This window comes from Phragmites australis, chromosome 3 (assembly GCF_958298935.1).
Source record: "Phragmites australis chromosome 3, lpPhrAust1.1, whole genome shotgun sequence".
Classification (NCBI taxonomy): domain Eukaryota; kingdom Viridiplantae; phylum Streptophyta; class Magnoliopsida; order Poales; family Poaceae; genus Phragmites; species Phragmites australis.
In genome coordinates this window covers 7379178-7390333 of record NC_084923.1, presented here as the reverse complement: position 1 = coordinate 7390333, position 11156 = coordinate 7379178, and the positions used below count along the sequence as shown (strand labels likewise).

Sequence of the window (11156 nt, the reverse complement as noted above, 5' to 3'; positions counted from 1 at the left end):
CAACTTTGACCCTCCTCAAACTGCCACACCGGAATTTGACGGAGAGGAGCGTCTAGAATGTAGCCGGATGCTGAATCCCAAACCGATGGAGACACATCAAGTTTTTTAAACGCCACATGAGACAGTACGTCGAACTCATCGATGAACATACGAATTGTTGAATGCACAGGCAATGATGAACGGTCGTCGACCAAATCTCCATCGGGGAAGACATGATTCGGAACCTCCAGCATGAATTCCGCCGTTGATGGCCCAAAAGTCGCTTCTCTTGCCAACGAAACGAAGTCCACAAACAAGATAACCAAAACACTGGAAAAGGGAATGAAAACCTAATCCGCCCTCATCGGGTTGTAGCAAACTTAGAACTCACCGATAAAATGTAAAAGCAACACCATCACCGGAAAGAACCAAAGAAGATAAACCCCAAACGGCGGCCAGCCATCGGGAAAAAGAATCCTAACCTATCTAGTTCTACTCTACTTCAACCACTGGAAAATAGAAACTATAGCTAAAATTCTATTGGCCATCGAAGGTGGTAGACCACCCTCTACTCCAACGTCGGGAGGACGTCGAAGGCGAGGAGCTAGCCGAATCGGCGGCTAGAAAGACTTCCGCCTCGAGTCGCCTCTTTCGCCTCCGCCTCCACCTCTGGAGAGTTCTCCCGCACAGCCGGTAGTTGGCGCAAGGCAAGGCGAAAGCGCAAGTTGGGCTCCCGGCGTCTGCTTGGCCCGTGGTACATGAGCGTCCGTCGGGTTGGTTTTCTGAGAGTTTTTTTATTTTTATATTTTCTAACATTAATATTTAAATAAATAGATTCATCATAGAAAAGATTATAAAACTAGACAACTACCGCCCTATGATCAAGTGGTTAGGCTCTTACCAGTCTGACACGGCTAACAGCCTCTGTTCTGGAGTTTAGCTGCCGAGTGAACAGTGTTTCGTTGAAATCACTATTCATAGTAATATTTTTCACTACTACTTTCGTTATACAAAATTGTGGTCTTCTATTGCTCCAAAAATCCTAATTTTTTTTTTATATTTTATAATTCATGTGCAACCCATTTTAATTGGATTCACCGGGAACCCAATTCATGTGCAACCCCTGCACAGCGTGTCAGACTGCTTACCGAGTAAGAGCCTAATCGCTTGATCAGGGGTGATAGACATCTAGTTTTGTAATTTTTTTTCTATCAAGAGTCTATTTATTTAAATATTAATGTTAGAAAATATATAAATAAATAAAACTCGTTTTCTGATGCCGGAGTCCACGCACGCCTGCCCGATTGGCGCCTCGCTTGACGGGCCGGAGATCGCAGACCACCATTGCGTGATGCGCCTCCCCCCAACTCCGCTGCTTCTTCGTAGCGTCGAAGGTCCAAGCTGAACACGTGAACATCATATTTCCTTTTTATTTTCTTTTTATTTTTGTTCCATCCAGTACAAACGTAGAAAGAGAGTTGGAATCATTCAAGAGTATCTCCTTAACACACCTTCTCTGCCCCCTCAAACAACGTTGCAAACGTTCCGCATTCATCATCGCTACAAAGAATCGTTCCGCGTGATATATATCGAAGTCCACCGGGAACCGACCGTGCAAAATTGTTCTCGATTCCAATCGCTAAACACTACTCACATCCCCGTGATTTTTTTTTGGACGCACTCAAATGTAAACTCTCAGCGGCGTGACAAGCTGAAACGGAAACGGGCAGTGGCATAGATCGGGAGATCGTGGCAGCAACCGGAAGGCTGCCTCGCGCGAACGCGAAAAAGCCACGCGACCACGTGGATTTCCGTCCCGGTTCGGGGCTCTTCGGTGGCATTTCCACCCACGTTCTCCGCCGGCGGCACGAGCAGAGAATCGGGCCGGCGAGCACGGCCGCACCGCCACGGCGCCAAGCAACGCCCCGCCCGTCGTTCGGTGCGCCCCTACCCAACGCAAGCACCGGCCCTGGCGCCCTGCCCAACCCACCGACGCGGCAAGTGAAATGCGCGATTGCGGCTGCGCCGGTGCTGCACTATGACAGTGTGACTCCGTGAGTGCCCACTCCATTCCCCTTCTTCTCTTATGGTGCTCCGCCGCGCGCCGCGCCACCACTAGCGCCCTGCTCGTTCCCCGTCCGTCCATGGCCGCGGCGTCGTTCGCCCGCCCCTTATCCCTCGTCCTCTTCCTTCTCCTGGCCGGCGCCGCGCGGGGCAAGACGGTGAAGAGAGACGGTACGTTACTGGTCTTTTCTTCCTCCCACCCGTTGCACCTCCGGTCTCACTCGGCGCTCCGGGCTTCTTGATGCGAATCCCGGATACCAAATGCTAGAAAGATCGTTTCTTTTGGTCGTTCCGCTTGAGATCTGACCCAATCTTGCATCCGGGACCATGCGTTTTGTTTCTCAGAGAAGATGAATTGGGCGTTCGATCTATTGGTTGCTTAATTGGGCTCTCTTGCTGTCGTTGGCTCGACTCCGCCTCCGTGGAGCTGGGTGATATTGCATGAACTCCGGCGTTACAGTGGGATCCATCTTTAGTTTCTCCACTTAAACTGTAACTGGCGTCAAATTTGGTAGTTAAGATAATAAGTTTTCATATTTGTGGGGAAAATGGGGCTGAATGTGTTCGAAGCGATAACCGTTGAGGACTTTGTGATTCAGTTGTAGCTGACCAAATGTCCACTAAGTTATGTATTATCATGCAGTATCTATCTAGCGTGTCATTTCTTAGCTGCACAAGAGGTCGCTATGGTACCTGAGTGCGTCAAGACTCAGGAAAATAGTTGTATCGGCTCGTAGACATTAGTCAGTTACCTTTCAGTAGTTGCTTGATGCTTAAATCTTGGAACTAAAATTGGTTTTTGAATGCAGTGAAAGCGTTGAATGAGATCAAGTCTTCACTAGGCTGGAGAGTTGTATACTCATGGGTCGGCGATGACCCTTGTGGGCATGGTGATCTACCCCCCTGGTCTGGTGTGACATGTTCTCAGCAGGGGGATTATAGAGTTGTGACAGAACTGTAAGAAATATTTCTGCCTTTTCTTGATTTTACCTTTTCTGCTGACATACATAAGGATTTCTTGTGGTTATTTTATGATTGCACATTTCCTTTTTAAAGAGAAAAAACATTTAATTCTTGAAGCCAAAGGTTGAAACTTTTGTCTTGCACTCTTGTCCCGCGTAGGAGACTCCCTTTTACAACCTAGTAAAATGCTGGATACAGCATGCCCTTAAGCTTGCAAATATTGGCACAAAAACTATTTGGCTATATGCTTCATCATCTCCATGTCACAGCCATCTGAGATAGCTTTTGTCAAGTATACACAAAAATTTGTTCCTTTCTTAAAAAAAGAACCGTTGGAATCAAGAAATGCGACATCAAATCTTCGTTTGTATTTCCTAGCTAGAAGGGTTTTGAGATAGTTGACCAGAGTAACGTTGACCATTCGAGTCCCAGATTTAAATGCAACATTACCTACTTCTCTTCTATGGAAAAATTTCAATTTTTTAAAGGTTGTAAATAAATAAGATGATTAGCATCTATGGCCAATACATGCCTGCTGCTTATGGATCTCAACTTTATGAATCGCATAATCATGTTTGCTGCTTTTCTTGAGCTTTATGCATTGTTTCTGCATATACATGCCTGAGTAGCCATATTGTGTATCATATTTCAGGGAAGTCTATGCTGTATCTATAATTGGTCCTTTCCCTACAGCAGTAACAAACCTGTTGGATCTAAAAAAATTGTAAGAACTTTTCCCTCTTCAATGCTGCTTTATTCTTATGTTCTGTATTAGCATCTTGAGGCACATGGCAATACGCTGTTGACATTTCGTACTTATTTGGTGAAACCTGAATGAAGTTCATGTTTGTCATATAGTTATTGTTAAGCTTCTGTTTGTCTTAAGATAACGGGTAACCATTAGTAAGGGTACATGACTAGGCAACCACGTTGTATATATATACTCTTGTAGAAAAATTAAAGTTCCATCTCTGTTGTGTTATACTCCCTGAATTTGTCCCTGTAGTATCTCCACTTGTTACTTATGTCAGCTTTTGTATTGTCTATTTGTCTCTGAGTTGCACATTTCATTTCCCATAAAATAAAATAAAATCAGAGACTACAGGTGATCCTTTTATTGAATGGTCATGAGAGAGGCTGCGGTAAAACTTCTTTACAACTTTGACCTTATCCTGTAACATCTTTAGCATATCTTATTACCTTTGAACCATGAGAGTAATGGGTTATTCAATGATAGGGATCTCCACAATAACAAGTTGACGGGGCCAATTCCTCAACAGATTGGACGGTTGAAACATCTCAGGATATTGTAAGTATGGAATATCTTTGTTCATACTGAGGTACATTAGGATACACCTGGCATGTCGAGATGCTAGCACTTTAGAGCATTTCAGTTGTTGCTACATAGAACATAAGTCTCTCATTCGCTGCAATTGTCCAATATCCTCAGATAATGCTCTCTTAAATCAGTATTACACTATTACTATTTTCTGCCTTCTGGCTCCATGTCTATTTTGAATACAGTTGCTCTTCATCTAATCAATTGTGCTCATCATCTTAGGAACCTGAGGTGGAATAAGCTTCAAGATGTGCTTCCGCCCGAAATTGGTGAACTAAAAAAACTGACACACTTGTAAGTTCATTTTCAAAATGTACTGAAATTATCTGGATAAATAAATGTTTCACTTCTGAGTTTTCTAAATGTTATTGAAAATGCTGCAGGTACTTGAGCTTCAATAACTTCAAAGGTGAAATTCCGGTGGAGCTTGCAAACCTACCAGAACTGCGTTATCTTTATCTTCATGAGAACCACTTTACTGGGCGGATCCCCCCTGAACTTGGAACTCTGAAGAACCTACGTCACCTGTAAACATCGTACCTGGTTCCTTTAATCTCTTGTTCACTGGAAAAAGAAAATCTGTAGTAGCAAATGTCCTTATACTAGAAAATGTTTACTGCCTAACTTACAGTTGTCCTGGTCTGTTGAGGTGTTGTAGTAAATGATAAATTCTCCTTTTGCAGTGACTTTGGTAACAACCACTTGGGAGGCACTCTCAGGGATATTGTTGGCAATGGGAATGGCTTCCCCTCCTTGAGGAATCTGTAAGAAGAAATATAAAATGCTACATTTTTGTTCAAAAAAATTGCTACCAGATTCGTCCTTCTATACTGAATGGCGAATGCTGTCTTCCTTAGCTGACTGCTTATCTGCTATATTGTGTTCCACAGGTACCTTAACAATAATGAATTGACTGGTGTGCTGCCAGATCAGACTGCAAATTTGACAAACCTTGAGATCTTGTATGTTTTCTTTAAAGTTGAAGACACTGTTGCATTACGACCTGACATAATTTGTTATTGAAAGAAGGATTAGATCTGATTATCCTTATACCCTCTGCAGGCACTTGTCCAATAATAGGCTGATTGGATCAATATCGCCAAAGCTAGTTCACATTCCAAGATTGACCTATTTGTGAGCCTTACTGCCTAAACTTTATAAATTCTATATGGGAGGGAATGATTAATATGGTTCTTTAGCGTTCATTTGGTTTTGATGTTCTCATGTTACAATGGTTTGTGGCAGGTACTTGGACAATAACAACTTCATTGGGAGGATACCTGAAGGGTTATACAAGCATCCATTTTTGAAGGAGCTGTAAGTTGGCTTCAGAATCTCAACTGAAAAAGATCTCAATTATTTTCATACAGATTTTTTTTTACTTAGAAAAATTGTTCTACTGTACTGCTATTGAAGCACATTGTATTTTGCTTGTTGCAGGTACATTGAAGGAAACCACTTTAGACCAGGAACCAAACCAAAAGGAACGCACAAGGTGTTTGAACTGCCAGATGCTGACCTTTTAGTTTAGCCAAGCTCGTTTGTGGGCTTGTTATTTATTCTGCAGTGTACTACGACATAGGTCACGATTCACCATCTCATCATGCAGTAGCAAAATGCCATGTTTTTAGGGGCATATATGTAACTATGTTTCTCACTGCATTGTTCAATGACAAATTTACATATGCAAAATGCCTCTTGCAAAAAAAGGGAAGAAAAATAATTCAGTGAATGGTAAAGTGTCATACTGTCATCATCATTGGATGAGTGCACAGGCTGTATTGTTTACCCTGTATCTTTGCTGTATGATGGAGCTGCTCTTCAGATGTAACGGCAGCACATTGCATGACAGTATGGCACCGACAGTCCTGGTACCGAGCCAATTGATTTTGTGACAGTATGGCACCGACAGTACTGGTACCGAGCCAATTGAGGTGGCTAGGCTAATGATATTTTGTTACACCACTGGATATGATCTGGCCTTTCTGGAGGCAAATTTGGTGTCATCAATACTCGAAAGCATGACCATGTGCGGTGGAGAATCTGCTAATACCAGGCTGGATCTGCCCAAGAAAACGGGCAGTCACATCTCTTTGTCATGCTGCAGCACATTCCCTTCTCATTTTCGCCCTGTTGAGAACACGAGATATTTTCCTCAATATTACTGTAATTGAGTTGTTTCTTGTAAAAAATAGACGAAATTCATGTGAAATCGCTGCATTCCAAACACGCCCTTCATTTCCGAATAGAAGTTGGGTTGATGCTCAACAAAATGGTAATGCAGTTGAGAAAAGAATTGAAGTGAAAAATGGTACATTTTTTTTTAGTGTACAAAGTGCCATGTCTTCTGCAAACTTGGGTACAGAAGATCCACTTGTTCTTCGTATCCTGCACAGTTTGATTGGATGAATGTTGCAGCAAAGAATACAGTCAAGGTCACATGCATTTCCTGCTCCATTTATAACTTTAAAAATATTACCTTTGTTGTTAGTGGTCCATGCCACTTTTTTTGGTACCCTGTTCCCTTCTAAACTCACACTGTAATATCATGATTGATGCATTTCAAGAACTATGCTACAACTGTCGTGCTGGTATCTGGCAAGGATAAGAAATTGGATGTATCACAGAATCCATGTCCGAGTTGCTGTTGCACTGTAGCATATGTTGATGCCTATATGTAGTATTTGGTCCATTTTTTTAAGGGGTAAACTCAGCAGGGGAGGCCCTAATGAGAAATTTTATTAAAAGAGAAAAATAATTACAAAGAAAACAAGACTAAACAAAACCCAAAAAATGAGTGGAAGTTCCAAGGCAGGAGCAGAAAGAGAGAGAGGGGAAGGGAGAGGCCAGCCGGCGATTAACAATAGAGATTTAACTTCAGGCTAATAGAATCAAGGACAACTTACGAACTGAGTTACTAGAATGGACCAGATTGTCCAGTTGAATAGATAGATATTCAAGGCAGCAGGGTAGAATATTGTACTTTCATCCCGTACAATTTTAATGTTGGTAGAAACCCAAGTATGATGCTAAATGTGTACCAAAGTTGGGAGCCCATTGGCATTGTACCATATGATAAGTTTCTGCCATTGCTCTCTGAATATGCTGAGTGACCCAATATATGACAGTACTGGTATTCTTGTTCTTTTTGCCTTGAGCGCACATCTCCCTTCAGTTTTTAGCCACATGAAGTGTCACTCTCCACCCCATGGTCCTTGCTTGTGCTGTTCTCCTGTTCCCATGCAAAATCTTTGTGCTCTCTTTTGCTGGATCAAAAGAGCTGTCTCAGACTGGAGCTGTTCAAAGGCACATGGAGGATATCAGGATAACCATCATTGTGATCGGCAGGGGCATGCACACAGAAGGCAAATGCTGGATGAGCAAAATCTTAGCTTCTCTTTCAAAATATGAACAAACACCTAAGCCAATGCCAGATTACAGTGGCAAGGCTTGTGATGCACTGCAGTCCTCTGATGCTCTCGTCAGGCCTGTGGTCCATCACATGACTAGTTGCTTCATCATACTTAACTTTACTGTAGTAGTAATAATTTTTTTGGAAGATAATCAATGTTTGAGCAAAAAATGCAACAATGTGACACTGTATGATGGTAAAAGATGTGATGAATGATGATGCATACACCGCATGTGATTTTCAGAGTTCAGCGAAATCTCCTGTTTCATCCGTTACAATAGCACGTCCGGCAGAGTTCGAGGATTAGGTTTCCCGACACAATCTCTTGTTAAGATTCTGGGTTCATGTTCCCTTGATTTTAGTTTCAGTTGACACCTTATTAAACTCTGAAACACCTGGATTTGACCACTTCCTTCGCACACAAAAAAAACATGTAAAATACAGTGGTGTATGACTGTTTCTGCCGCTGGATATGGTTGCCACGGCTGCAGCTCGAGGGACCTACCAACCGTTGTGTTTTCTCACTTGCTTTTGCCCCTCTGCAACGAATCGATCAGAACGCACACAGGCCAAGCTCGCCGCTGCGTCTGCATGGGGTCGCCTGGGGGCTGGAGCGCACGGCAGCTTTGCCCATTGCCATTGTGTGTTTTGCCACCGAACCCCATGGACGGTCGGTCGAGGCGTCCAGAGCTTTGAGCGAGACTGTCGACCCAGCGTCATCAGGATCTGATGATTCTCGTTTGGTTATTGCTCTGAAAATGGCAAACCATGGACATTACTTTCCTCTGTATATCCAGGCAGCCGGTTCCTCTCTGAGGAACAGTTTCGAGCTAGGAGATTTGGTTGAGTTCGTGGAGTTGTTTGGAGACAAATTAATAAAAAAGAATATAGAATGTGTTTTATGAGCTGAACAATAGCATATGAAGTTTGTTTATATTCATGTATAGTGCGGTAGTGCCCCTGCTTCTATTCAATGGCTGCTACCATTACCAAGTAGCAGCAGTACCAACCCAAAACCACCACCGCCAAACCAAACGGCCTCCCCTCATACAAGGAGCATAGGTCCAAAGAGAAGTGTGTTTAGTTGTTGATATATATTATTCTGGTTTGACGTATATAAATATACATCTACAGTTTGACTCAACAGATGTAGGCTCAACTCTTGCATCCATTTATACGGCACCAGATTCAGTCAACTAAACAGAAACTCAAATTAGCATATACAAACAGATACAACCAACCAAATATGACGAACATGACTTTTTTATGGTATGTATGTGATTTTAATGTTAATGATAACATAGTTAATGAGACTAACATATTTGTCAAGTATATGTTTTAGTAGGTTCCATGTATGTTATACATGACAAAACTACCGAAGTTGAACTCAAAAAAAATTGAATTGGACGAGTTCAAAGTAGATTATACTCATCGGATGGTCTGGTGTTTAAAAAGGATAGTACACTAGATGTTTCGGTGCTTAGTACGAATTCACACCGAAATATTTTGACTCAGAAGAGATGCTTTAAATCAACACACAGGATGGTCTGGTGTTAAGGTGTTGTGCACATCGGAGTGTTTTGCAGGAGATGTGTATTTCTTAGTAGATAAATTTATACATACCGGATGATCTGGTGCTCAAAGAGCATATAAACATCGGAGCATTTCTCCAGAAAACTGTTGAAGACTAAAATCTACACGTCGGATGGTCTAGTGCTCGGAGGTGTACACGCCAGATGGTTGCACCGGAGTATTTTCGAGGAGAAGGTCTCAACGGCTAGTTTGACGTGATTGTACACGCTGGATGGTCTGGTGTTCTGAAGATCTACACATCGAATATGAACAGTGTAGAAGATGTGGTTAGGTTAGCTCAAGTATACGTATTAGATAGTCTGGTGATGGAGCTTAATGTTACACCAGAATATCCGGTGTTCACAATGAGTTTGAGTAGGATTTCAATGGCTAGTTTTTTACTATTGTACACATCGGATGGTTCGGTGTTTGTACTATTATTAACACCGGATCATCCGATGTTTATAGTCTTTTGTGACAGTTGGAGCAACAACCAGTGTGTGGGTTTGAGCCTATAAATACCCCCTCACTTGGCTATTTGTATGTGCTGGAGTCCAGAGAAGCTTATAGACACTTGAGAAGATATCCAAACCACAAAAATACTTAAAGTGATCATCCAAGATAATTAAACATATGATTAGGGAATGATTAGTACTAATAGACCTAGAGAGAGTTGTTGCTAGATATTGCTACCTAGAGAGGGGGTTAAAGAGTGATCCTTCATTGTACCAAGTGATACGTTGAAAATGCATCTAGGCCCCTATGTGAGTTTTGGCTAATCGATGACAAATGATTAAGGGACTAATATGTTTATTGAGGTTATGTACAGGTTTTAATCTCGATGGAGAAGTTAAACGACGATGATATCCCTCAAAAGAAAAGAGAATCGGCATATAGTTGCTTAGTAGGTTTTAATTCGCTTTATTTTTCGAATTTGAGTTTAGGAATGTCGTTCTATCAAGAGGGACGCGTATTGATAGTTTTTTTGGTGTCTCAGTGCTCATAATATTCCTGTAGAACCAAAAATTGAGAGACAGAATAATCCACAGACGCCGAGAAAATTCTGTCTTGTCTGAACCCGGGGTCTTCGGGTTAGGCCGGATACTCCGGATTCTGGACAACAACTTAGAGTCTCCGGGTGGAGCTCCAAGCTGAGCTCTCGGAATAGGTATATTGTTTTAACCCGGAGTTTCCGGATTAGCCCGGATACTCCACGTGACCGGAGTCTCCGGACTTCTCTCAGGCAGAGAGTCTTGGTTTGCACCTAAATGTTTAACCCGGAGTCTCCGAGTTGACTCGGATACTCCGGAGGTTCTGTGTTCATCCGGACCCTCCGGGTTGAGTTCCAGACAGGCTTTACACTGTGCGTTGTGTGCCAACCCGGAGTCTCTAGGTTGATTCGGATACTCCGGGTCAGTTTAAAAAGCACAGTAACGACTAGTTTTGAGAGGGTGGGTATAAATACCCCCTCATCCCTCCTTTATTTTCTGCTAAGCTACTCGTAGACAAACTCATTTATAGCCATTCAATAGCCCTTCTAACTCCTCTAAAGCCTTAAATCTTTAAAGATTGTAGAGTAGGGTTGGGAGAGTGAGATTAAAGAGCTAGTGAGATTAAATCCAATCTTGAGCACTTGAGTTCATCACTAAGCCGTTGATCCACGTTCTTTACTCTTGGAGCTTTGAGCTCCTAAACGGTTAGGCGTCGCCCAGAGAGCACCTAAGCTTGTGGAGTGTCTCGGGAAGTTTATATTACCCAAACGATTTGGGTAAGCAACCCTAGTTTGATCTTGGTGGTCGCTTGGGTGAGAAAATGGTTGAAAGAGAT

The 11156-nt window shown here is 42.5% G+C and overlaps 1 protein-coding gene across 1 annotated transcript; it reads left to right on the top strand.

Moving 5' to 3' along the window:
• The first annotated feature begins 1718 nt into the window (after nucleotides 1-1718).
• LOC133911886 (probable leucine-rich repeat receptor-like protein kinase At1g35710) lies at nucleotides 1719-6098 on the top strand. Its single transcript, XM_062354339.1, has 11 exons — nucleotides 1719-2214; nucleotides 2853-3000; nucleotides 3659-3730; nucleotides 4244-4315; nucleotides 4568-4639; nucleotides 4729-4872; nucleotides 5029-5109; nucleotides 5236-5307; nucleotides 5408-5479; nucleotides 5591-5662; nucleotides 5786-6098. Exons 1-11 carry the CDS (start codon nucleotides 2124-2126, stop codon nucleotides 5874-5876), a joined length of 987 nt encoding a protein of 328 aa, XP_062210323.1. The 5' UTR covers nucleotides 1719-2123; the 3' UTR covers nucleotides 5877-6098.
• Nucleotides 6099-11156: the final 5058 nt, after the last annotated feature.

What these genes read in the sequence shown, in the direction of transcription:
- LOC133911886 (XM_062354339.1), top strand. Translation starts at nt 2,124, where the DNA reads ATGGCCGCGGCGTCGTTCGCCCGCCCCTTATCCCTCGTCCTCTTCCTT. An exon ending in CTGAAGAACCTACGTCACCT is followed by an intron (nt 4,873 to 5,028) that starts GTAAACATCGTA and finishes CTCCTTTTGCAG; the next exon opens with TGACTTTGGTAACAACCACT. An exon ending in TTGACAAACCTTGAGATCTT is followed by an intron (nt 5,308 to 5,407) that starts GTATGTTTTCTT and finishes TACCCTCTGCAG; the next exon opens with GCACTTGTCCAATAATAGGC.